Source organism: Parus major, chromosome 1A, assembly GCF_001522545.3.
Source record: "Parus major isolate Abel chromosome 1A, Parus_major1.1, whole genome shotgun sequence".
Taxonomy (NCBI): domain Eukaryota; kingdom Metazoa; phylum Chordata; class Aves; order Passeriformes; family Paridae; genus Parus; species Parus major.
This window is the reverse complement of record NC_031773.1, coordinates 48,190,596-48,215,127: the sequence shown is the minus strand read 5'-3', so window position 1 is coordinate 48,215,127 and position 24,532 is coordinate 48,190,596. Positions and strand designations below refer to the sequence as shown.

Here is a 24,532-nt window from a genome sequence, read left to right as displayed (position 1 = left end):
AGTATGGACTCTGGAAAGTATGAAAGCTAAAACTTAAGGCATCATGTAACCTTTGCCAGAACTAAACTAAAGCTAGTATTTCTGTTTCCAGCAGTAGGATTTCAAGGGCAGAAATGTAGGTTTTAGAAATGTAGGGGTTTTTTATTCAGGGCTTTTTGTTTTTGTAATACACCAACATTTCCTGCAGTACTACTGGGACAAGTTGACATTTGAGGGTTTTTTACAACAAAGTTGCTATGGTGAAGCTTTGATTTTCCCCTCTGCATGTATCAAGTGGAAAGTCTACCAGAATTTGCCTGTTAAATCACAACAAGAAGTCCATTTCTGATACCAGGGGGATGTGCTTTTTTCCCTGGAATACTAATTTTCAATTAGAACACTTTGTGGTACAATAAAAAAAAATAAATTCAGAAATAAATATGTTATATTGCTCATCTCACAGAAAAAAAGTGAACATCTTTTCAAAGAGAAGCCCTCAATTTTCCTTCTCTTTAGCCAGGAATTACCAGCTCCACTGTTGCCTGGAAGTGCATGTATTACTGACTGAGCTAGCAGTGAGTTTGAGCTCACTTTGCAGAGTTTTCCCCCGTGGTGTGGAGCAGCACCGTCTTTATATTTGCTTTTGACAGAGTTCTTCTACTGCAAGACTTGAAAGTCATTCCCTCTGGAGGAGCAGATAATTGTTTGCTTCTGGGAGGAGCAGAGATTTTAAAACTCAGTGCAGCTGTAAAAATTTGAAGGCTGATTCTTGGCCAGGTTGTGCATGAAAGGAGGACAGGCAGATGAAAGCTGTAGGCTTTTCTAAATTAACACAATATATGTGAGATGGGAAGACCTTTCTTGTAGCTGAGCCTGCTGTGATTAACATCTGATTTAAAATGGCCTGGCATGAGGAGTGTCAGATAAAGTCCCTGAGACATGGTTCTGAGAAAAGCCAGATCATTACATGTCCTAGCCTGAGCTCCTGGTGGCAAAATCACTGGAGACTAGATTCAGGGAATGCAAGACCCTAGCACAGCAGCCTTTGAGGGAGGAAGAGCTGGGTAGCTTTGAAAAGGGGACCATGGAGCCCATGGTGCTCCTCTGTGTGGGTGACATGCTGTAGTATGCTGGGAGACTGCTCCAGGTGGGCACAGGAAAATCAGTGTATCAGGTAAAAAGGTTTGGGAATTGGGGGTCTTGCTCTGCCTGGGGTCCTTGCGAGCGTGGTATGTGAGTGGTGGTATCTGAAGAGATGGTGAAATCAGTGGGCAATACTAAATGAAAGAGGGAGAGCTCAAATACTTCATGCAGAAAACAAGTGAAATTCACACTACCTAGACAAGAAGGGAGAAAACTCCTTTACATATTTCCTTCTGTCACCATTGCTGGGAGGAATTTGAGGAGAGACAGTCTTTTGTGCATCTGATAGCAGTACCAGGAAAAAAAGCTCATATCTGAACTTCTTTCAATGCCAAAGAGACTTCGAATCAACTTCTTAGATATCAAATAATCTGCATAGAGGATTTTTTATTTCAGGTCCAAAACTAAAAGAAAATTGTTTCCTGATTTCTATTCAATTGTCCTCATGAGGTGTCAGAATGAAATGATACTAATCTCATTAGAATATATGATCTCAAAGGACTTCTGCTAAAGAAAGATTTTTCCATTTAGTTATATAGAACTAATGACTATATAATGTATTTCGAGTTAAAAAAGCTTGTGGTTATTAATTCATTATTCCTTGAAATTCATTAAAATTGTCTGCACTGTTTAAATCAAATCCAAGGCTTTAACTTGTCCTTACATACTGTAGGCTTTTGCTTTACTTCAGATGTAATCTCCAACCTTTATCCTTATTGATTCCACACCTGGATCACGGCTTCAGCTTACTGAAGCCACATTGTCCAGATGCTGCCTTAGCATTCTGACTTAGGGAGGACACCTAGATCTTGCACATTTTCTTCATGCCAGGGAGTTAGATCCTGATCAGAGGCTAATCAGTTTTTTCTAAGAACCTTCTCCTTTTCATCATTCTGGATTCTTGTTTTCTGTAAGGGAGGTCATAAACTTGGCTCTTAAGGAAACATCCCTGATGCTGGGGAGCAACGCCCAGCCTACAGCCCCATGCAGCTTCTCTCAGTTTCAAGAACATGGGCTATACTTCCCAGCCCTTTCTCCTCTCTTCTCCCTTTCCAAATAAACACCAGCAAGGCAGCAAAGGTTGCAAAGAGTAGACTGTAGCATGGAAAAGCGAGGTGCAGGCAGGGCCCATTCTGTGGCCTTCCTGAGCTGTCTCAGCTGATCCGGTTCGCTGCATGACAGCATGTTTTATCAAAGAGCATAATGACTGTTTGCTGCTAAGGACCCAGACGGTGTTTTGGTTACATAAACCATGTATTCAGGCAATCATTTGTAGTTATTTCCTCACTTCCTTGGAAAGCCAGAAGCTGTAGTTTTAGTTAGCTGAATTCCCTCATGTGCCCTTGCCCTGCTTGCCCTGCAACCCAGCAGCTCAAGGAGGAAGACTCCATTGTCACTAAAAATATTCAGTTTCCATGGCAATAGGAGCTGACATCACCAGAATTTTCTCCCCTCTCAAACACTCCCTCCCCTAACCACCTTCAATGTGTTTTCTTTTTCTGAAAGGGTTAGGAATAAAACCAAAACAATATGAGTTATAACTTAATGCTTTCCCTCATTGTTCCCCTCAGAGCTCCAAAAATCAGATGAAGCAATTTGCTTTGAAGAGTGCCAATGCCCTTGTGTGCACAAACAACCAGGGCTGAAGATTCAGCTTGCCAATGCTCCTGTTCCCAACTACTTGCTGGTGACAGGAGGTTGCAAGTTCCCAGACGTTTCAAGCAGACTGTGCTCGTCACCACCAGCTGTCCTGGTGGGAGTCCCTCTTCCCTTCCGTTTGTGATTAGGTCTTGTCTGTCGTCACTTGTTTCCCACAGTGATGGGTGTGTTTGGAGAGCTTGAACTGAGGCAACCTCACAGGGCAGCTTCCTTGAGTTGAGAGCCTATGACTGTTTGAAAGTTGAGATAATGAGAAAGCTAATCAGATTGGAAATGTCAGCCAGAGTCTATATCTGTGTGAATTTAGAGGAAGAGTCACTTGTTTCTGGGCTCATTCTCATCAACTTTTTAAGCCAGGCAGTTCTCTAGCAATACAGTAGTGAACAATTCCCCCTGCTCCCTCTATTCTGTGAAACAGTTGCATCCACATGTGGTTGGAGATAATGCCACTGCCCCTCTAGAAAAGGAGATATCATCCCTTTATGTAGCTGACCTGAGGGTCTCCCTGACCTTGGGGGTGTGAATTCCATGTAGGGAGTGGTTGTTCTGCTTCTCGTGATCCAAGTGCTGCAATTAAGCATCTGTGGTGGGAATTCTGTCTTTTCCCTCTTCTGTGGCATCCCTGGAACATGTTAGGTAAATTAAGGGGAAGAGGACTTCACTACATGGTGGAGGGGGCTGGAGGAGAGGGTGTCATTGTGATTACATGTGTGTCCCCAAAAATATGCCAAAAATCTTTCTCTAACTACTTGTTGCTTGAATTCCATTGGCTGAGGAGAGGGCCTGTCTTTCACAGCGTGCTGTCTTTATCTCTCTCTATTACCACAGTGGAATTTGCCATGTAGATCTCACACTGTGGTCAAATTCCATCCTGTCCTTACCTTTGCTGTGAGAAATGGAATTTTGGATATTTCAGCATTTTGAGATATTCTTGCAGTGTTCTTAAACAGATTTTAAAAGTGGTGCATTTCAGAACAAGACATAGCATTCTGTCAGTGCTTCAGTCTGCTTCAGTGCCCTTGGTTGTAATATTGTCTTACTATTCCTGCCTGAAATTTCCCATTTCCTATAGCCAAGTATTGCAGTAGCCAGTCCCTTCAATCACAGCACCTCCCCATCAGTTCATTCAGCTGCTTTCTTCATAGCCTCCAAGTTTGATTGGTTGGGTTTTTTTTCCCCGTCTCCTCTTCTGAAGAGAGAAACCCCCTTCCTATTAGTAGGAACAGTAAACTTTGTTCACAGATGCAAGTTGGTTCCATTTTTTCACACTGGAATACATATTATTTGCGTTTCCAAAGCAGTTCATGCTGTTCTATCTCTGACTTGTCATCTTCATTTCTTTTTTGTTCTCCCAAAAATACGCCTCAACTGCAAAATCCATCAGTGACTTTTTTCAGTTTTCTGTCAGGTTGTGATAAATAAATAAAGAACAGAGTGGCAAGAATTGTGCATTACAGAAGTACATCTGCTCACAAATGAATCCCCATTTAGTGTTGCATGTGAGGTTTATTACTTAGTTTTTCTCCAGCTAATGTATGTCACGATGATTACATATCATTCCAGCCATATCAACCTAATTACTTGTGTGAACCAGACTTGTAATCTCATAAGAGATTATAGCACATTAGTTTGATGATGTCTATTTTTCCTGAAACTTGTATTGGGTATGGTTAATTTTCTTATTCACTTTTAATCCATAATCTATCTAAAGCTCATATTGACAATTTCATTACTGTACTGTCACCAGCATTAGTCCTGCCATTGAGATCACTGTGTACTGGCACAACATCAGAATTCCTTTGACCCTTGGGTGCTTTCCCAGTCTTCTGAGCCTAATCAAAAATTATCGGTACTGGTTCAGATCTTTTCTGGCCGTCTCTTTTAAAACTCTTGCATACAGATCGTCCAGGCTTGCTTATCTTAGAAAATCCCTATTTAGGCACAGCCTGAAATACTTGATCACAGCTGGAGCTGAAATTAGCTCATTATGATCAATGGTGCACATACATCATCTGACCTTCCCCAGAGGACTTTTTTTAAACTGATGTTTTCTGCCTTTTTTACACTATTAGTGACAATTCTGTTTTCTCATTCCATAACTTACGTCGTTTGATGTGCTCTTTCAGTTCTCTTACAAATTTTCTGCAAGAACATCTCCTAATTTATATTTATGGGTATCACCTTCCCCTCTCCTGCTATTACGTTGCTGCTTTTGCTTTCACTCATGCTGTATTATCTTTTTCACCTGTTCACCTTTCTTGTCTCTCCTGAAGCTTCTTGGATACCTGATAAATATTCCTAAACAACACTTGACTGTACTCTACAGCCCATGAATTGAAGTCTGACTAATTTGACACTTGGAGCTATTTAAAAGACATGTAGATGTGACTGGTGCTTAAGGACACTGTTTAGTGGTGGACTTGGCTAGGTTGAGTTGGACTCAAAGATCTTAAGGGAGTTTTCCAATGTAAATGATTTTAGGATTCTATGCCTGTTTCTGTGTGGTTTCAAACTCATGAATATGGCCTCTCAAATCCACCAGATATATCTGGTACTTTTGATGACCTTGCATGAGTTGGACATAACACACACAATCAAGTTCTATAATATTTTTTAAATAATAACTTGTTAGACAACCTCTCTGTCTTCCATTCTTGAATACAAATTTCTGTGATTTGTAGGGCTGAAAACTTCCAAGGAGATTTAGGTAACCCAAATGCATTCTTCAAATTTAGTTCCTAGTGGTGGGTTGGGAGAATGCTTTTATCAAGAGAGCAGGTCAGCCTGTATTCTGGTGTGATCTGGACATACCAGATCATAAATAATCAGGGTTGGAAAGAGCCCCCTGGAGTCTCCACTCCAATCTTGTTCAAAGGAGGGTCAACAGCAAACTCAAGTTAGAGTTTTCTAGTCAAATCGTGCCAACCACCGCAGATGGCGATGGCACTATCTCTCACCATCCCAGCCCTTCTGCTGATGTGCCTTTGTAACTTGTCTGAACCTCCCTTTCCTCCCTCATTTTGTGTTTGTTGTGTCTTGTTCTCCTGCCATGTGGCACTATGAAGATTCTGACTTAATCTCACTGACTGCCTCATAGGTAGCAAGGAACTGCTCTTGGGTCCCACCAAAATCAACTCCTCTCCAAGCTAAATAAGCCCACATCCTGCAGCCTCCCAGGATCAGGATCTCAGCTCACAGGACAAATGCTCCAACCCTGAGAACCTTGGTGACCCTCCACCGAACTAGCTTCAATTTATCAACATCTTCATTTATTAGAGGGCCAAAAGTTTTGCTTTCATGGTCTACCTGAGTGCAAAGTAAGGGGCATAATCCCTCCCTCATCTACCTGCTGCAGTCTGACTGCAAGCTGCAGCTTGGGATGTCATTGTCCTTCCCTGCATTGACCTGTTCCCCAAGGCAAGCAGCTCCTTTTCAGCAGCACCACTGTCCATCAGTCCAGCCCAAATGCAGGACCTTGCATTCACCTCTTGAATTGCATAAGGCTCCTGTCAGCCCATTTCTCTAGCCAGGAGGAATTCTCTATATGGCAGAAAATTAATCTGTAAGTACTTGGTCACTGATTCTATACTGGAAAATGCAGTTTTTGATAGAGTATGTTACTCCTTCTCTCTGTCCACTAGAGCCTCCCTACTAGGTTGAAATCCTTGATTTTAATATTCCTTTCATGCAGATTTTCCCACCAGGCCTTCCTAATGCCACTTAGGCATTATGCTCATAAAACGAACAATTTTTATTCCCTTTAATCCTCAGGCCCCTGGCACTAGGTGTAGAGGCGACACTATTTTTCTCCTCTTTACATCTTTTAGTGCCTTGATTAGTTTTGTTCTTGACATGGAGGTCCTGTAAGAATTAACTCTTTTCCTAGTTTTATCACTTTCCCCTTTGGTCTTTTATTTAATCTTCTGACTGTTTTTTCAGTTCTCTAAAACCTAATTTTTGTTCTAATGAAATGGTGGTTAATATTTCTGCAGGAGATTAGCCCAGCTCTCTGCCAGTCTTATGTTCTATGTGGCTGGTCAAGGTTCATTACCAGGTTCCTCCATCACCTTTTTGCCTGTTGGCCAGAATGTGCCACTAAGGAGTTCAGCTGAATAGTTCTTGTCCAACTTCTTCAGAAAGGGGCAGAAATCCAAGTCTATAATATGTGGTATATCTATCATGATAAGAAAAACAATTAGTTTCAAATCACATCATCATGGGTAAATACTGTCCTTGAAGTCTGAAAGCCTTCCTGAATTTGCTTTTTAGTTTCACCTATAGTATGGCAGAACAGCTCTCCTGGTATCTCCATTTCTTTTCCAAAACATTCTTTCCTTTCTGAGTAGTTATTCAGCCTTTGGAAAGAGTTTTGCACAGCTGAAGATCTCTTCTCAGGCAAGCCTGACAGTACCTTAAGCTGAGCAGAACACTTCTCACTTCCTGTGTCTTTTGGCTAGTTGCTTCTTCAGGAATTCTTTATGTAGCTTTCACACTGGGAGTCTGGAAAGTATTTCTATTAACTGAGATATTACTTTTACATTTTCTTTCTTATAGTTATCTCCTGTCCTTGAGTTCTGTTCCCCATAATTCCCTAGATATGGCATCCTTTCCCAAAACTTGGAGTGATGATGCTTCCCAAATTCATCCATCCAAGCTCTTTTCAAACGTGTGCAGCATCACTATGAACACCAACTTTGTCCTAACATGGAAAGCCCTTATGGCCCCAGGTTCATCCCTCTAAATTTCAGCCTAGGAAAGGGAACTGGCAGCTCTCTGAAGGATGTGAGGTACCAATCCCCCATCCTCAAATGCCCACCTGTTTCCAGGAAACAAATCCATCACTGCCTGGTGCCCTTCCACCCTGGGAAGATGCTTCTTAGCCTGAAACACAGCAACTGGCCTTAATCTCACAAGATGGGGGAAGTGTTGCCAATCTTCTGCTTTTTCTTTGCTTTTAATTAACTGCAGTCCTTCAGGGACCTGGCCAGAATTTGCATAGTTATGACTTTAAAATCTCAGATCATTAAATACTTATTAGCAGCAGGGTAAACAGCAGAATGCTCAGAAAATCCTAGTTAGCTAATGTTCGATGCCAAATAGAAGTCTCTATAAAATTATGGCAAGTTAAAGAAAACTGTAATAAATATAGCAATTAGGTGTTTCAAGTAGTGATCAGAAAAAGATGGAAACCAGCAAGGAGCAGGCTAAATAGCATCTTAACCAAAGGTAGAAATAGCAGCAGCACAGCCCTCCCCTCAAACACGCACTCGCTTTTTCCTCCTTAATGATACTAATTATTTCATTTGCTTTCTCCCAGTAAAACTATCCCTAGATGTGCAACATATTGAAATGAAAGCAGTCATCAAAACGAAATGAATCACACCAGAGAAGAATCAAAACAAGGAGGCAGCGCTACCCTGCCTGTGTAACGTGTAGCTCTCAATTATTGCCTCTGATTTTTTTTGCCTTCCTGAAAGCTAATTCCCTACCATGTGAATGTTAGGTTTCTTTTAAAAAAATTAAAACACAAACCTGCCAAAAAGGTAAAACCAGCAGGCTTATAGGGCCAAAATGCAAACATTCTTTTTTATTTTCCTTTTTTTTCCCCCCCTCTAAGCAGTGAAATACAGAGCTCAGAGGTGAGGGCCCATCACTCGCATTCAGTCATCTGGGCTTGGTGAGTCCTTCTGGCTTTCTTATCACAGTGTGAAAACCTGCTTATGTCTTTTTGTATCATGTCTCTGAAACTATTAAGAAACTCTGACATTTTCTCTTAGTACACAGTTTGGAGAGAAATCTGAGTGTTTCAGGGTGTGAAATAATCACATTGCAGGCAGCAAGGGACCAGTCTCACAGGCTCTGGAAGCTTTCAGCGGCTTTTGCTTGCACAGCAATACAAAAAAAAAAAAAAGTAAAAAAATATTTTGTACTGGAGGGGGGAGAGTTGCAGGTTATTTTTTTAAGAATACAAAGCATCACAGCTCAGGAGCTGACTGTGTAATTAGTAATTGATCTATCACTCCCTGAGGAAATGTCTTTTTCCTTACAGAATTATAGACACTTTATTATTATTATATTTTATAAATGGTGAAAAAGAGTGCAATTTTTGCATTTCTTGTTTTACTAGCAAGGCTTTTTTTTTTTTTTACTTCTATCTTTCAGTTTTTGTGTCAGCAGAGAGTTGTCTTTTTGCAACATAATGAGCTCTAAATTTAAAAGAGATAAGCAGGACTACTTAGCTTAGTACACTGTGGTTTGCAGAGCAATTTGGAGGCCTACTGTGTTATTCCACTTTTTCTGTGGTAGATGTTGAAAGGATTTTGGATCGTCTGTTTAGGATGCATGTTGAAGGCTGGCCCCAGAGGCACCTAACTGTGCAAATGCACAGTTTGTTCTTCAGGTATCTATATCTATATGGATAAATCTATCTACCCCGAGTGAGCTGATAGGAGGGTCACTGCTGGGATCTGCCTGGCAGCCCCATGCCTCCTGCACCACGATACCCCATATAGCAAAAGACCAGGTCCAAATAATGAAAGAGTATTTAACTTTTGCTGTAGCCTGTTGGACCTTTGGGGAAAGTAAGGATGTGGCTCCAGCTGTAGAGCAAAACGATAGGCATGGGGCAGAAATCTTCAAAAAATAGGTCCTGGCTGGGAGCCCTGCTGGGCTGGCAAGTAGCCTGTCTGCATCTGCTGGTTTGTGTGCACCCTGTGGCTGCAGACTCTGAGTGGAGGCAGTAGTCCTCTGCTCCTGCCCAGTGTCCCATCAGGCCTCATCAAAATCTCCTGGCTCTGCTTCTAATATATCCAGATAAATTTACAAGAGGTTGGATTCATCTTCCAGCTCTCTTTGTGTACAAGCTCAGGCATGCCCAGCCTTAGCAAGGGAGGTGTCTTGAATGCCCATATGCCTCATGCTCTAGACCTTTATCTGTGTGCTCTTCCTCCTGCCTCATTGCTGTTACTCCAGTGCTGGTGGTCCCCACTATCCATGCAGTTGTGGACAGCAGGAAGGCAATAAGTGGATTTTAGTGTCTGCCTTCCCTTTCCACAGCACAGACGCAGCTAATGGAGTCTCTGGGGTAGCCTGGCCAGCTCTGTTCTCCATATTCCCTGCCTGCTGCTATACCTCTGGCCACAGAGGACCAGGCCTGTGTGGATCTAGTGATGCATATGCCTTTTTTTACTTTCTGTTCCCCAGGATGGCTCAATAATGTCAGGGAGAGATATGGAACCATTGGAATACATTGTCCAGTCCAAATACCAGCTTTGCTCCTTCTTTGCATTGTAGCCACAGTCTTTGAGGCCAGAGCAGAAGCAGCGAGATCATCTTCTTGTCCTGATGTGTATGGCTGAAGTGGAAGAATTTAGGGGTAAATCTCCCACCATCCCACAAACTTCAGGTGGAAGATTTGAGTTCATATATCAGGGTTAGACATTTTGGTAAATGTCAAGATGTCAGCTCCAACTTTTTACATAGATATCTGAATAAAATTTCTGTCAGGGAAAACTGATGGTCTTAGTTTTTCCCATGGACTCCTGCATTCTAGATATTCAAAGTGGTAGAAATTCCAGTCTGCAAAATGTGATTGCCAGATCAAGGAGCTGAGGACAGAAAGGCATATTCCTGTACACAGAAGACATTGATTAAATCCCATCTAGCCATGGTATAGGTACATAGGAGTCTTTGAGCCCTGACATAGCTGAGAAGCTGAAGGAGTTCAGACCAGAGACCAGTCAAAGTCTTCTGCCCTGGTTGCATCAGGTGCTCATAGATGTAGGGATCAAATAGAAGCCCACAGGCAGGAAAAGCTTCACTTCCCACAGAGACTCATAGCAAGTCTGAAACTACAGCTAGAAAGACCCAGCCATGAAGTTTTTTGCTTCAGTGCTAAACCTAAATTTATTTGACAAAAAAAAAAAGAAAAAAAAAAAAGAATTGATTAGATTGCAGTTAATTAGATTTCAATTGAAAACTTCTATCAGAGAAGGGGAATCAGGCAGCTTTTGTATTTGACAAAAACATATTGGCTTTGTATCATAAGAAAAATACCGCCTCGGTATTTTTCATGAATGATTTTAGAATAGGTTTTAAATACCATTTCAATACCATTTCTTGACTGCTAATTTTCAGCAAATAGAAGTTCAGAAGCCAAGATTAGGAAAGTTAATAAGTAAGTAATAAAGGTATAAGGAGATGTAAATACAAGGAAGTAAATGGTAATGTTTGAACTGTTTTAATAATGGATTTCATTGAAGGTAAGTGCAAGCTAGTCAGGCATTGCATATTGTCTTGGGTCACACGTGCAGCAGATAAAAGTCTGAACTTTCTGGACTCCTTACATGGCTTTTGTATTGCCACTATGTCTATTTTAGATAGCCTTAGCTTTATCCCTCCATGCTGCTGGTCAGTCTGCTCTCCTGTTCCTGGCACAGAGCCGTGCTGGCCGTGCACTTCTGCTGTTGGACAATGAGTCCTGCTGCTCCTCTCGAGTGCCAAGGCAGATCCAAGCCCACTCTCAAGCTCACAGGTGCAGAGGACAAAATAAGTGCCAAGCTGCTGTAGCTGATGAAGCTGTTCTGGTGCTGTCGAGGCCTCAGGAGCATTGAAGGTTTCCATGCCCCCTTGTCCCTGTGTACTCGCTGTCTGCTCCAGTGGCCTGACACAGGACAGAGGTATGTGAGACCAGGCACATTCTGGACAGGGTCAGCATGCTAACAAATTGCTCACTTGTTCCTTGCACTAGCTTGGTCTCATCCCTGTTTAACTACAGGTCCTTTGTGTGCTCAGCTGAGCAGATTTACCTAAATGGAAAAATAGGAAGGAAAATCAAGGGGCAAATGGAAAAAGTGGGAACGAAGAAGAAAGATTAAAATGAGGGGTAGAAATGTTGCAGGCAGTGTGTGTCAGAGGGATGTAAAGAGGCAGGGAGCAGGTGGGATGCCTTGAGAGTGGGGAGGGAGGCAGAGCTCAAATGGAGAGGTGTTCCCTGCCAGGCATCCCCCTGCTCCTGCAGGATGAACCCCATACATGCAGCCAGTGCCTCTGTCCATTTCACACCCTGCCAAGGTTCCCAGCGTGCATCTGTCTTGAGCTGTGTGGTGTGAGGACACTGCCTGTGCCAATGCCCTCTCCTTCCAGAAGTGTTCCATGTAGAAGGTTTTGAAAAAGAAAACCTCTAGCAAGGGAAGAAGAATTACAGTAAATATTCAATTACCTTGACAGCTCAGAGATCAAATTCCATCACGGATGAGAAGTTTGTCTTATTTAGCATAGTTTAAGCTTCTGAACCTGTCCCTCCACTCACCCACTCACACAAGAGGCCACAAAATACTTTAGTGATGGCAGAAATGAGCTGCTGTTTCCCTCAGAAGAGAGATGCATTTCACCCTGCTCCCTCATGAGAAATAGAAAGAACTCACAACCAGCACTGTCCTTTCTTCTTTTCCTCCCCTTCCCACATCCTAGATTTTGTCTGACTGGCCCTAGACCTTGAAGAATTCATGGTGTTTACTAACAAGACATGCTTTAAGCAGCCAAGAGAGAGAACAAGAAGAAGAGTAGTCAGGTCATGGGGGCTACCCTTGCTCATGGCACTGAGCTGATACAAAGAAAGAACAAGGAGCCTGGGAATCTCCTGGAGATAATGGCCAAACATTATCTTGGTTTGCAAACACCCAACAAGCGCAGGGTTCTGCAGGTTGCTGAGGTGATAAGGATCCAAAACCCACCTGCCTGGGAGTCCAAACAAGCACAGTACACCTGACTCACCACCACAAGATCTCTAGACACAGAAAATGTGAACCTGCTGACAGCTCCTGGCTGATCACTTTTTGCAATGAGTCCTTTTGACTCTGTGTCAAAAGGACATCACCTCCATCACCTCCATGTATGGCACTAGGAGATGGGGCACAGCCCAAACCTAGAGCAGGTTAAGTGACCACAGTGTCCAGGCTGTGGGGAGCAGGGCTGGCTGGAGAATGGTAATAACAAAGAGAGCTGGGCTAGCAATGCCTGAAATGCTGTAGATGCCTGGAGACTCCAGCAGAGTCACTTAGAGATCCTATTTCATTAGAGAATGGAGGCACCATTTGGGTTTATCTGTTTGATCTACCCAGAAGGTGGGTGGGTTTTTGGTAATCAATGGAGTTTCACTGCACTTTGGTCATCTGCATTGTGTGGGCATGCTACCATTGCACGAAGGGAAGAGTGAACATAATCTGACACTGAAGTGATCACTAGAAATGAAAAGGCGAAAATGAGAAGCCCTAATGCAAAATTACACTGGAATTGCATTGAAATTGTTTGGATACAATCTCCGTGACTACAATAGTCATATCTCATCTGCAGGGATTTAAGCATCCTGGATTTCTCTGTTATTACAGCCAAGACCAGGAGGCCTCAGGAAGAGCTGTAGGCAGAAGGGGTCTGTTAATCGAGCTGAATTCCTGGGGCCTCCTAGGGCTGAGTTCATTTTTGTCACAAGTTGCTCTCTAAAAGATTTAGCAGTTGCCCTTTTCTAACCCATGCTTGGGAACAACCTGCTGTTTTCCCTGGCAGTGTGATTGTCTGTTCAGCTTTTTTGTCTGGCTACACTGGAAGGTAATGGCAGTAAATCTGTGACTCTGTGGCCACTGAGGGCTGCAGGAGGCTGGCTTGCTGCTGTCTGAACCACAGAGTTGAGTTAAGGCAGCATTTGTCTTGTGCTGAAAGGACCCACAGTCACTACTTGGATGATTGATAATTTTCTATTGACACAGGGACTGTACTACATAGATGGCAAACTCATTCCAGCTAAGAGAAGGTAGTGATGTGCAGCTGGTCATGGTTACTCAAATGCTGTAGCCACAAAACAGGACAAAAACAAATGGTTTGAAAACATTTTAAAATTAATTATAAATTAATTTAAAATTAATTAAATTGAATTCTGCATGGTTAAGGCTAAGAAAAGATGTCACCTCCACCCATTGATTTAATGTCACCCCTAGCTCTGTGCTTTTCCCCTGTGTCCAGCTTCTCTGAGGGCCACAGTATTCAGGACTTCTCATTTGCCTCCTCGCAGTTCAGAAAAAAATACTTTTTTAAATTAGATGTATTTGGGGCCAACAGCTTACTTGGCATTTGACTCTGTTTTGGATTGTTCTGCAACTGCTCCAAAAAACTGTATTTATTTTTTTTTGTCTTCAGAGGCAGCCCAGTTCTCTTAGGAGATGAGTGTTTTTAGGAGAGGAAAGGAAGTTCAGTGGGACTTCACCAAGCTTGAGGCCTTTATGTTTCTGTGCCTATACATAACCCCACAGCAGACTGCAGCGTGGGGGCTCTTGCAGTCAGGAAACTGCTTCTGTGTGTCAGCTCTCTGTGAAGAGCTGCTAGCTCATGTCCTGGGAGCAGTACATCTCTTTCTGTAGTGTGCTTTGCCTGTAACTGGAATTCCAAAGTTTCAGCAGGTCTGTCCAGTTCTGGAGCAACAACACTCTGATGAGACAATCTTGCTTTATTTGGAGCAAGGTTGGTCAGTGCTTACTCAAGGCCCTTTCACTGTGTGCCTTTGCACCACACTGGGACATCCTGTAGTCATGTCCATGCATTTATATCTTCGTGTGTTCCTCCTCCTTTCACACCTGCTTCCCAATTTCATCTGACTGGATCCTAAGCCTCTGTCTATCACTAATTCTTTCTGTAGGCCGGTTGAACATTTCTGCTTAGTTTGGGGTCGGGGCTTTTTTTGGAGGTGGGAATATTTTGATTATTTGTATGAAATCCCTTGTCTCTTCTTCTGCACTTGGTGTATGTGGAACTGACAGCTCCAGGGAGGTAAATGAATGCCACTGCATTTCAGAGGAAGAATTATTTCATGCAATTACCCTAAAAGTGCATGAGAGAACAGACTGAAAGGAATGAGGGAGAGAAAGAAAGAGAGCATGAGAGAGGATAATCACAACACTTCGACAGGTTTACCCCGTCGTGTTTGAAAATCTATCACTCTGACAAGTCCCCTTTGTGAAAGATATAGACAGATAACCAGGCATTAGCTCTTCAAGGTCCTCTTGAATGGAGGGTGATCAATAGAAGGATCAGTCCACTGCAGCATTTCACTTGATGCCTCTCCCTGATTATTTTTTAAAGACTGGCTGTACCCCATTTCCCTCTCAGTGTCTCACTTTAGCTCTCTCATTTAATTCTCAGTGATTCCTGCTCAGGGGGATTTGGGTAAACTTTAGGTTGACTTGTGGGTCTTTCTGTATAAATTATAATGCTTTTGTTCTGAGAAAGGGTGCAGCAACCAAAGGCTGTCCCCCCAGTCCTTTTCTGTCTCTTGAGTTTTGTTAAAAGGCCAAGGAAAATGGAACTTTTTGTAGTTCTATTATTCATGTCTGAGAAGAGATTCAGTAGAAGTAGTTCCTGTCCTAACTCTGCTGCTATTTCATGTTATTTTATTCCATGTGCAGATCAGAGTTACCCAAGGGCAGCTGGTGACAACAGCCCATGTCTTCCTGGAGGCCTCGTGCACCTCTGTTCATGAAAACATGAAAAATGCTTTGAGGTCCTCAGGTGGAAATTGCTGGCCAGGATAAATTACTGTTATAATAGTTTCCCGCCATGCTTTCAAAGAGAGAGGACATTTGCCATACTGGGTGAGAAGAGAACACTGGGCTGAAGATTGCTGGGCCAGGTCACTTTTTGTCACCTGCACCCGCTGCTCTTGCAGAAAATCCAATGCATGAGTCACACCTCTTTACACTTTGAGGTTATTTACAGCACATGTTTTCAGGTTAGGAAAGCTCAGGTCTAGCGTATGTCCTAAAATTAGGCTTTTCTCCTTTTGGTTGGTGTCAAAAAGGAGTGATTCACTCCATGGGGGAAGCCTTTCCACCTATTCAAAGCAGTTAGTGATTTAAGTAAGAGGGTTTATTTCAGTGTGAGGTAAAGCAGGTTTAGCTGAACCTCCTCCTGAGACCATACCCTGCAGTGGGAGATGAGGGGAACAGAGGAAGCACCCCACTGTGCTGCAGGTTACTCCCAACAAAACTGGCCACACTGCTCCAGTCCTGCTGGCCTCGTGTGCAGTGGCCACCCCACATGTGTGTCCTGGCCAGGAGTCCCAGGATGAAGCTCAGGCTTCATCCTCATAACTTCCAGAAACTCTTCAACAAAGAAATGATAAACCTGTGGCTCAAGCAGAAATTCTGGATTCTGTTAAACTTTTTCTCTCTTTTTTTTCTCTCTCTCTCTCCCTCTCTTTCCCCTTCTGCAGGATGGTGGAGTACTCCCTGGATCTCCAAAACATTAACTTGTCTGCAATCCGTACAGTCCGTGTCCTGAGACCCCTGAAAGCTATCAACCGTGTGCCCAGTAAGTCCTGCTTCCCTCTCACACCTCTCAGCTCGGCCTGTGGGGAGGACATGATCAATAAGGCTGGCTGTGGTGGAGCTGTCCCAGCAGGGCTCAGGTACAAAATGAACAGAGGTTTCCATAGGGCTGTGTGCAGGCTCTTCCCCATCACAGGCCCAAGAGGTGTTGTTGGATGGGCAGGAAAACAAGTCTGCCAGCATCTCTGTCCTGGTCATGTTGATGGAACTTCAGGAACTGAAGGTGAACAATATGCAGTAAATTGAAGTGGTTTTCCTTTCTCTTACTGAAAGGCAACACAGGTTTAATGATGTCTGTAGGCTCAAAAAGGCCTGTGTGTGAGGTCTGGAGGAAGCTTAGCTTTGGGAAGCAGGGAGAATTAGTTTGCTCAGGCTTTCACAAGACCTTCCAGATCTTCTCATCTGAAAAATTTTAATGTCATTACAGGGTAGGGGCATTTAGCACCAACTCATTTTTCTTTTTTCCTCACCTTGTGCTTTGTATTCTCTCTTTTGTGCCAGCTAGCCCCTCTGTGAGCTGCTGGGTGTGTATCAGCCAGGCCTGGGGCAGCCACGGCTGTGCCCAAACCTGAATGTGTCAGCCCTGGGAGATTTTAGGCATTTCTTCTGCAAGAATGGCAGGAAGTCTCTTTGCTGCTCTCCATAATCTCCCTGATCAGCCTGTCTGCACTGTCTAAGACCTTGCCAGAGCTCTCCTAATCCTTCTCTCAAACTCAGATGCTCCTTTTTCTTTTCCAGACCTGAGAAAGTTTGCACAGTTGACCTCCTAGTCTGTATTATATGTTTTCCCTTGTGCCAAAGTAATTTTCATTATGTCACCTATTTCTTGAACATGCTGTGGAGGTGGATTTCAGAGACTCTGACTTCATGCAAAGCCCTTCTATAAAAGGATCTTGTCCCTCTTCTTGGATGAACTTTTATCTTTGAGCAATAACCCTGAACAGGTGTGAAAGAGAAACTGAGGCATGGTTCTGTGTGCCCAGCATAGCAGGAGGGGACCAGGCAAAAGAGGCACTGGTTGGGGAACTGAGAGAACAGACAGGAATGTAACAGGTCCATAAAGATAATGTTCAAGAGAAGCTTTTGGCTATTCACTGTCAGAAAAACAACCCCCCAGTCTGTCTCCATCTTGCTGGTTCTTCTCCAGAGAGGAGAGGGCTGGGAGTGTGCCCCGGTCCTGGGGTTGATGCCTTGTGAGGCTACCTAAAAGAGAGGCTAGACAGTGTGAAAGGAATAAAGGAGGTATTTATTAAAAGGCCTTCAAAGGATACACCTTGGGCACTACAAGAGCCTGGCTGAGGCTACACCCAAGATGGACCCCAAGTCACAAGTTTTCACATTTCTATAAGTTTTGTTCCATTTACATATTGGGGTTAATTGTCCAATTACAGCTTCAGGTTTTGAAATCCCATCCTCCCAGATTGCTCTTCTCAATTCCTTGTAGTTTGTACTCACTGGGCCTGAAGCTGTAACAGTGTCCTTGGTTCTCAGGCTGGAAAAGGATTGTTTTGTCTAACTCCCCTGTGAAGAGAACTTGCTAACACTTTATATGGAGTTCAGAGTTATATACCAATGCAGTATGGAATCTGGAAAGTATGAAAGCTAAAACTTAAAGCATCAGGGTAGGACCTTTCTGTGAGGCAATGACCTGGAGGCTGTGCATGGCAGGTTCACTTATGGGCAGCTATGTGAGAGCGGCACCGTCCTCACACTGTGAAGCCTCCTTTCCTCCCTGCTTCATCAGGTATGCCACGAGTTTGTGTTCAAAGACTGCTTTGAGAGACTGATCCCTGTTATCAGGGTAGACTTAACTGTGGAGGCAAACTGAAACATCTGGAATGACCTCCAATTAACTCTTACAGGTGTCTGCCATTTTAATTACCTGACAAAGGTGGTCAGGAGGAGAGCTTGCCTGGCAGAAACTTAAGGCTTTCTCTTATTCCTATTTATCTCCTGGAACAGCCAGGGCTGTCCCATGGAGGAACAGTGTAAGCCACATCAAAACTGACCCACCAGGGACCTGCTCCATCCATGCAGAGGCACCAGAAATGCTTTCCATCATCTTTCCTGACCTTTGCAGAGCAGATGCCATTGAATTTCTCCTGGCTGTTCCTGCCCTGACATTGCCTGTTTGCTCTTTTCATCAGTATAGAACTATACCTGTATGAAATTGATGCTGTTTTAATTTCCACTCTGTGGTTAAACCTTTATGTATTTTTCTTGCTACATAAATCTGTGGTTATATGTTATGTGCAGAGAATATTTTGGGAGAAAGACATCTTGCCATTAATTAAAACAAAACAAAACAAAACAAAAAAAAAAGAAAGAAACTGGATTCCCTGGGAGAGGAAGCATTGACTTGAGGGCTGAAACCTAGCGAAGAGGTTGTAAACAAAGGCTTGTGATAAATGGGAATGAGCTGCATTAGAAGAAGGTGCCCAGTGGGCTACAACAAACATAATTAATGGGACCTTTGTCCACAAATCTTTTTTTAATGTCTTTTTAAAGTTGTTCATTACTAATCTGAAGCAAGAGGAAAGTCTATTAGTGAGATTTACTGATGATATCAAGCTGGAGGTGGTGCAGGTGCTACCAAAGAAAGGGGGAAATAGGACAGCCCAAGGCAGAGGGAGATTGAGGTCATGGCTGTGAGTGTGAGATGTGTGGGGAGAGGCAAGGAATGGGGGGTGGTTAATCCCAAAGGCAGACATTTGGCCAAATTCTAAAGGCTGTGATGGAGGGGCCCAGTGTTCACCTTGGACATTTCTCAAAGGCTTCCACGTGGACACCCAGGTAGGGACTGATTTTCACAGGGGAGTCTGGTTGTGTGGACTGAATAATGGCAGTTTATTATCAGGAGAATGGACAAAATGATTAGGAGCCTGACTGATTAGAGCATGAGTGGAAGAGTGCTCAAGTGGTCTGTCAGATTATTTAGTGCCCAAAGAACTCTACTAATCTGTTTGAAAAGTCCATGTACTTATGTAAGAAATTTCTGGAGAAGTTTGAGAGAAATTTTGTACTACATGAAGAAAAAAAAAAAAAAAGGTGATAAGAGAAAATTAGAAGAGAGGAAATTCAGAAGGGATTTCTAAGGAAACAGTAGCAACATGACAGAGTAAAAAGTTAAATAAACTTATTTTGTATTCTTGGCAGGTGGGCAAGGCTGAAGCTTAAATGCACAAATTCCCAAATTGGATGTGTCTAAATTCTGCTTATGTATGCTCATTTTTAACATGCTACTGAAAGCCCTTCTTCACAGTGACACACCCGAGACTTTGAAATAATATCCCAAAAGGAGCTGGAAAATTCTATTTGCCTGTGCTGTACTCATTAGCTATGGTATAAAGGATACATGTAAGGAGGTAAAGTCCCTCTGAATCTTGACAGAAGAGGAAAAGGACAACCAGTGTAACCAAAAGGTGGTAAATGTCCATTAAGAATGACAGTTTCTATTCAGTTTGTAGTTAGGCTGTAAAACTCGCTGTCACAGGAAGTGGCCGTGTGCAAGTGAAGGAAGTAAAATGGGATTTTCCAAGGGATGCCCCATCCCTGGAAGTGTTCAAGGTCAGTTTGAATGGGACTTTGGGGAGCTGGACTGGTGGAAAGTGTTCTTGTCTGTGGCAGCGAGATTGAAAGTAGATGATCTTCAGTGTCCCTTCCAAACCAAACCATTCTATGAGAGCTCACATGGAGACACTTGTAGATTCCAAACCTCCTTTGGGGTTAGAGCTGATCTTTAGCTACCAGTTATCAGCAATTGATTGCATTTCTCGCAGTTCTCAGCAGGATGTTCTACTGACCATTGCAGGTTTCCTGTCTGAAGCAGTCTGGGGTTCTGCCCTGCCTGGTCATTCCCCCATTCTCATGCCATCTGTGGAGCTAAAGAAGACAAAGCACCCTGGTCTTGTAATATGTATCACACCTTCATTAATATTCCCTCTTTTCGCTCTTATTCCTGGCTACAACCCCAGGAACTCTGCCTTTTGGGGGGTCATGTTTAAAAATGCAGGAAATTAAAATCCAGAGATTGGTCTGGTTCTATTGCCATGCGATTCAGTTCCATGGCAATGAGCTGGTGTGACAAGCCCTGCAAGTCACTGAATAACTGTAAAGAGTGAAAAAAATACCCTCCAGGCCTCTGTCAGAGGTAGCTGCTTTCTGATTTGGGCATGTCTGCATCCAGGTCTCGAGGTGAAATTCCACATCCATTTGTTGTTAACCTTTTGTGATTGTGTGTCAGCTTGCTGGGTGAAATATTGCTCTTTGTGCTGGCTCTTTTTTTTTTTGTTTCTTCTTCTCAAGGCAAGGCACAAGGTTTGGGGGGGGGGGGGGGGAGCGAGGCTGGTTTTGTTTTATTTTTTGCCTGCTTTTGAGCAGTGAATCTGTGATAATTTCTGATAATTTGAATTTCTTGCTCTTCTTTTATTAAGCCTTGTTGACATTGAAGAAGGAAATGTTTCTTCATTTTACTCTTTCTTGTCACATTGGCCTTATGCAAAGGAGAGCCTTTGCATTATGTTTGATGTCTTCCAGTTTCCACTTGCAATTTAGTAGCTGATTCATCATTTGGAAACAGATTTCTTCAGCTGCATAGAAGTGAAGGAATCTGTTGCAAAGCAACTTTACAGAGTAGAAAGTGTGTATATGTGCTAATACTCTGTAAGTACAGTAATATTTATGTGGAGTTATAGGTATTAGAAAAATAGCATTATATATTTATTGCTTGGCGTGCAGGAAATAAAACTGCAGATTTGTGGGAAGTTCTGCTTTTTATAAATGTGTTTTTGTTCAGTCAGAACAAAAATAATCTTTAACCATACATTTTAATACAGCTTTATGTTGCCTAATTTTAGGTGGTTTGTTTCATTTAATGTTTTTACATATACTGGTTCCTGACAAAAAAGTGTAAAAATCAGAAATCCTTAATCATGCCATTCTAGTATTAGAATGCTTTTGTTACTTCTTGTCCTCCTTTTCTTTTTGCTAAATGGCTAAATGTTTTAATAACTATTGCATTGTTTTTATTTCAGTCAAATAGCATTTTTTTTTTCCTACCACAAGTGCTGTGTATGAAAGTCTTGGTCTAGTTCCATTTTTCTTTATTAATGATTATAATTATAGTAGCTCCATGGGTCCAAATAGACTGGAGTTTTCTCCTTTTCTTCTACAGATCCCAAAGATATAAACCATGGCTTGTTATTTTTAGTCTTTCTTATGCTTCACACCAGGTTAGTGGGACTCAGTGAGTGTCACCAGCAGACTCAGAAATACAACTGACGTCTCCTAACTCTTAGCTCTGCACTCATCTCACTATAGACCAAACCACCAATATAAAAATAATCAGAACCATCTGAGTGCTGAAATGGGAAAAGCAGATGTGTAACCTGTAAATGGCTGCTTAAAATCTGTATTCCACACCAAGGTACCTGTGCTTGGCACTGTAACAGTGCCTAAAACAGAGTAAGCTGGCTACGAACCCCGCACTTGGCATGGGGGAAAAGTGATGACATTTACTTCTCTAAATGTGTTTTTGAAGAACTAATTTCACTGATGAGCGTGTGTGAAGTGAGCTTCTGACTGAGATATATTAGGCTGTAAAACAGTCTCATTTACAGCTAGATCAGACAAAAACCAAGCACATTTGACAGGCACAATCCTGCCCTAGCAGTTGAAAATGCAAACGGATTATGAAATTCCTCTTCTAAGTGCCCCCCATAGAGCCTTTGCTTCAGATGCTTCAGTGTTTTTGCAAGAGGACTTGCTGCTTCTCTTCCAACACTGATTCCCTTTCAAAAATCTACTCTTCCAAATGTCTCTTTTGGAAGTACATTGTTTCCCCTTCTTGGTTTTATTTGTGAAGCAATAGCTGAAACTCAGATACTGTTGATTTTTCCAAATATTTAAACTTACCCAACTCACAGTTCTTTGTATGAGGTGCTCTGTAAATACTTATTATCACACCTCAGTGACAAACAAACCACACTCTCAACCATGTGCAAATGTGCATACACACAGATTTACCCACATACAGCCTGAACAGGTTAGTAAGGGCACAGGGATGACGTTCTCTTGCAGCACCCATACAAAAAAGTTACACAAAGCCCTGCTCATTCCCTGATCAGGCTGTATGACTGAAATGTGTTTAAAGGTGAAGATGCCAGCTTTCTGCAGGCTCTGTCCCAGACAGGTGGGCAGGGAAGGGATGGAGAAAAGCTGACAGGAAACAGGCTTCACCAATTCGGTCAAGTTCAGTCGATGTCCTCCCTTCCCAACCAAATGGAGCAAAGCACTGAATCGAGCAATGTGATTTGTGCCTGGAGCATGCCATTAAAGGATGCTTTTCCTCCAAGGAGGGTGACAGATCAGAGATGGAATTGTACTCAGAGCTGCACTATCCTTCATGAGCAGCTTTTTATCCAGTCAGTCAAGCCCTAAATTAGATGGACATGATCAGGATAAAGGGAAACCGTGTGAAGGGGAGAAGAGCAGAATGAAGATCAATAGAGGTGAGAACAAAGAAGTGGGTCTGGAAAGAGAAATGTGCAGGATACAAGTGGTAGGGTTTGCCAGGCACAGCACACGAAGGCCTGATGCACCTCTGTGTGATGATGCGCAGAAGTGGTGGGGAGGAAATCAAAACTGATACAAAGTCAAGGATGGTATAAAGAAGAACTACTGACTCACAAAATGCTGGGTGCATTTGCAAATCAACACTTCTCTGAAGCTCTTTAACAAACCAACTAGTCTGTAACCAGACCCACATTTTGCTGTGCTGGAGGAAGCCTTCATAGAAGCCTGGAATGGTTTGATTTGGAAGGGACCTTAAAGATACCTCGTTCCAACTCCTCATCTGTGGGCAAGGACACCTTCCACTAGAGCAGGCTCCTCAGATCCCCATTCAGCCTGGCCTTGCACACTTCCAAGGATGAGGCATCCACAATTTGTCTGGATGTTCCAGTGCCTCACAACTCAGAGTAAATTTTTTTTCCTGTACTTAAGTCTTCAGTCACTGAAGACAGGATCCAATTTTATTTACTTGTTGTCTGATCTCAGTGCTGTTTCTCATGTGGATTCCAAGTGTGCAGTGTATTGCCAGGTGTTTAATTGGGTAATCAAAATAAATTTTGGAAAAAGACCCCCAAATGTAATGAGAATTATATTTCTTTGTTAATGTAGCGTCATGGCAAGGAGCTGGGAAGTACTGAAATGCAGGAACTAGAGACCTGGAAACGCTGTGTTTTGTATGATACATTGCTTAGCTTCTATTTTATGTGGTCACAAATCATGGGAGAAAATAATATTTCCTTCTTTGAACCAGTCCACTTAATTTCACGATTATTAGCAAGTATTCAAGAGTCACAAATAGTGTGTTTGTGGGTTTTTCAGACAGCTTTAAAGTCATGAGATTTGAAAAAGGGAAAGGAAAAACAATCATAGATCTTATTTATTTATTTCTCCCATGGCTTTCAGACCTTTAGGCTTGTGAGTCTTTTTTTTTTCCACCCATAGTAGTGGGGAATAAAAAAATTCTTTATTTATTTTTTTTTTTTGGCTGCAAACTGAGATTTTCACGTCATAGCAAGATTTCACACCTGAAGGTTTCTGCCATGCATCCCAAGACTGAAGATAAAAATCACAAGAGTCTGTAACATCACTTCAGAATTTGTATTACTGAAAATAAAGCAAGCCTGGAAAAAACCAAAACATTACAGAAACCAGTCATAGAAAGACCTCTGATGGAATCTTTATTTCTCCCTTCTCCTGTAGGGGAACCTGCAGAGCCAGAATTTTAAAAAATGCTTAGCACCTCACAGCTCCCATTGTGACAATTCTGCTGCCTGTTCAAACAAGCTCAGCCTCCAGTGTACACAGTGCTCATGAAAGCCCAGCCATGTATTTTTCTGCCTAAATGGGAGCTGAGTTGTTTTGCAAAATCTGTCCCATGGGACCTATCAAGCAATGGATACCGTGGAAATGTGAGCAATAATGACAGTGTATTATGGGGTGAATGATACTGTCATATTACACTAATGCAAATTAAACTTTGTGTGTGTGGGCAAGGCAATTTACAATCATAACCTTAAATTTCTCTCTCTTTGTGTATTTTGGGACCGATTCTCTTGTTCACACTCATTTCACGTAATGTCATGTCATTGCCTGCAGTAGAAAGAAACATGATTCATGCTAGTGACAGCAAGAGGAAATTAGCCCTGTTAAATCTTACCCAGAAGTTGCATTAATGCTGTTTTACATAATATTTTGCATTATTCTGTCCCACTTAGCACTAGAGATGTGTAAAGAAGTTAAGGATATGTATAGAATGGAGACAAATGGCTTGCAGCCACAGCACTGGAGTTGACTTTTGTCCCTGGTGT

General features: G+C 42.5%; 1 protein-coding gene across 3 annotated transcripts in view; it reads left to right on the top strand.

Moving 5' to 3' along the window:
• The window catches only part of CACNA1I (calcium voltage-gated channel subunit alpha1 I), an 84,861-nt gene that overhangs the window by 1,942 nt on the left and 58,387 nt on the right, over positions 1-24,532 (top strand). For all 3 annotated transcript variants that reach the window (XM_033514653.1, XM_033514652.1, XM_033514651.1), the window contains exon 3: positions 16,040-16,137. In XM_033514653.1, the coding sequence (XP_033370544.1) occupies positions 16,040-16,137 (98 nt within the window). The remainder of the gene's footprint in view (positions 1-16,039; positions 16,138-24,532) is intronic.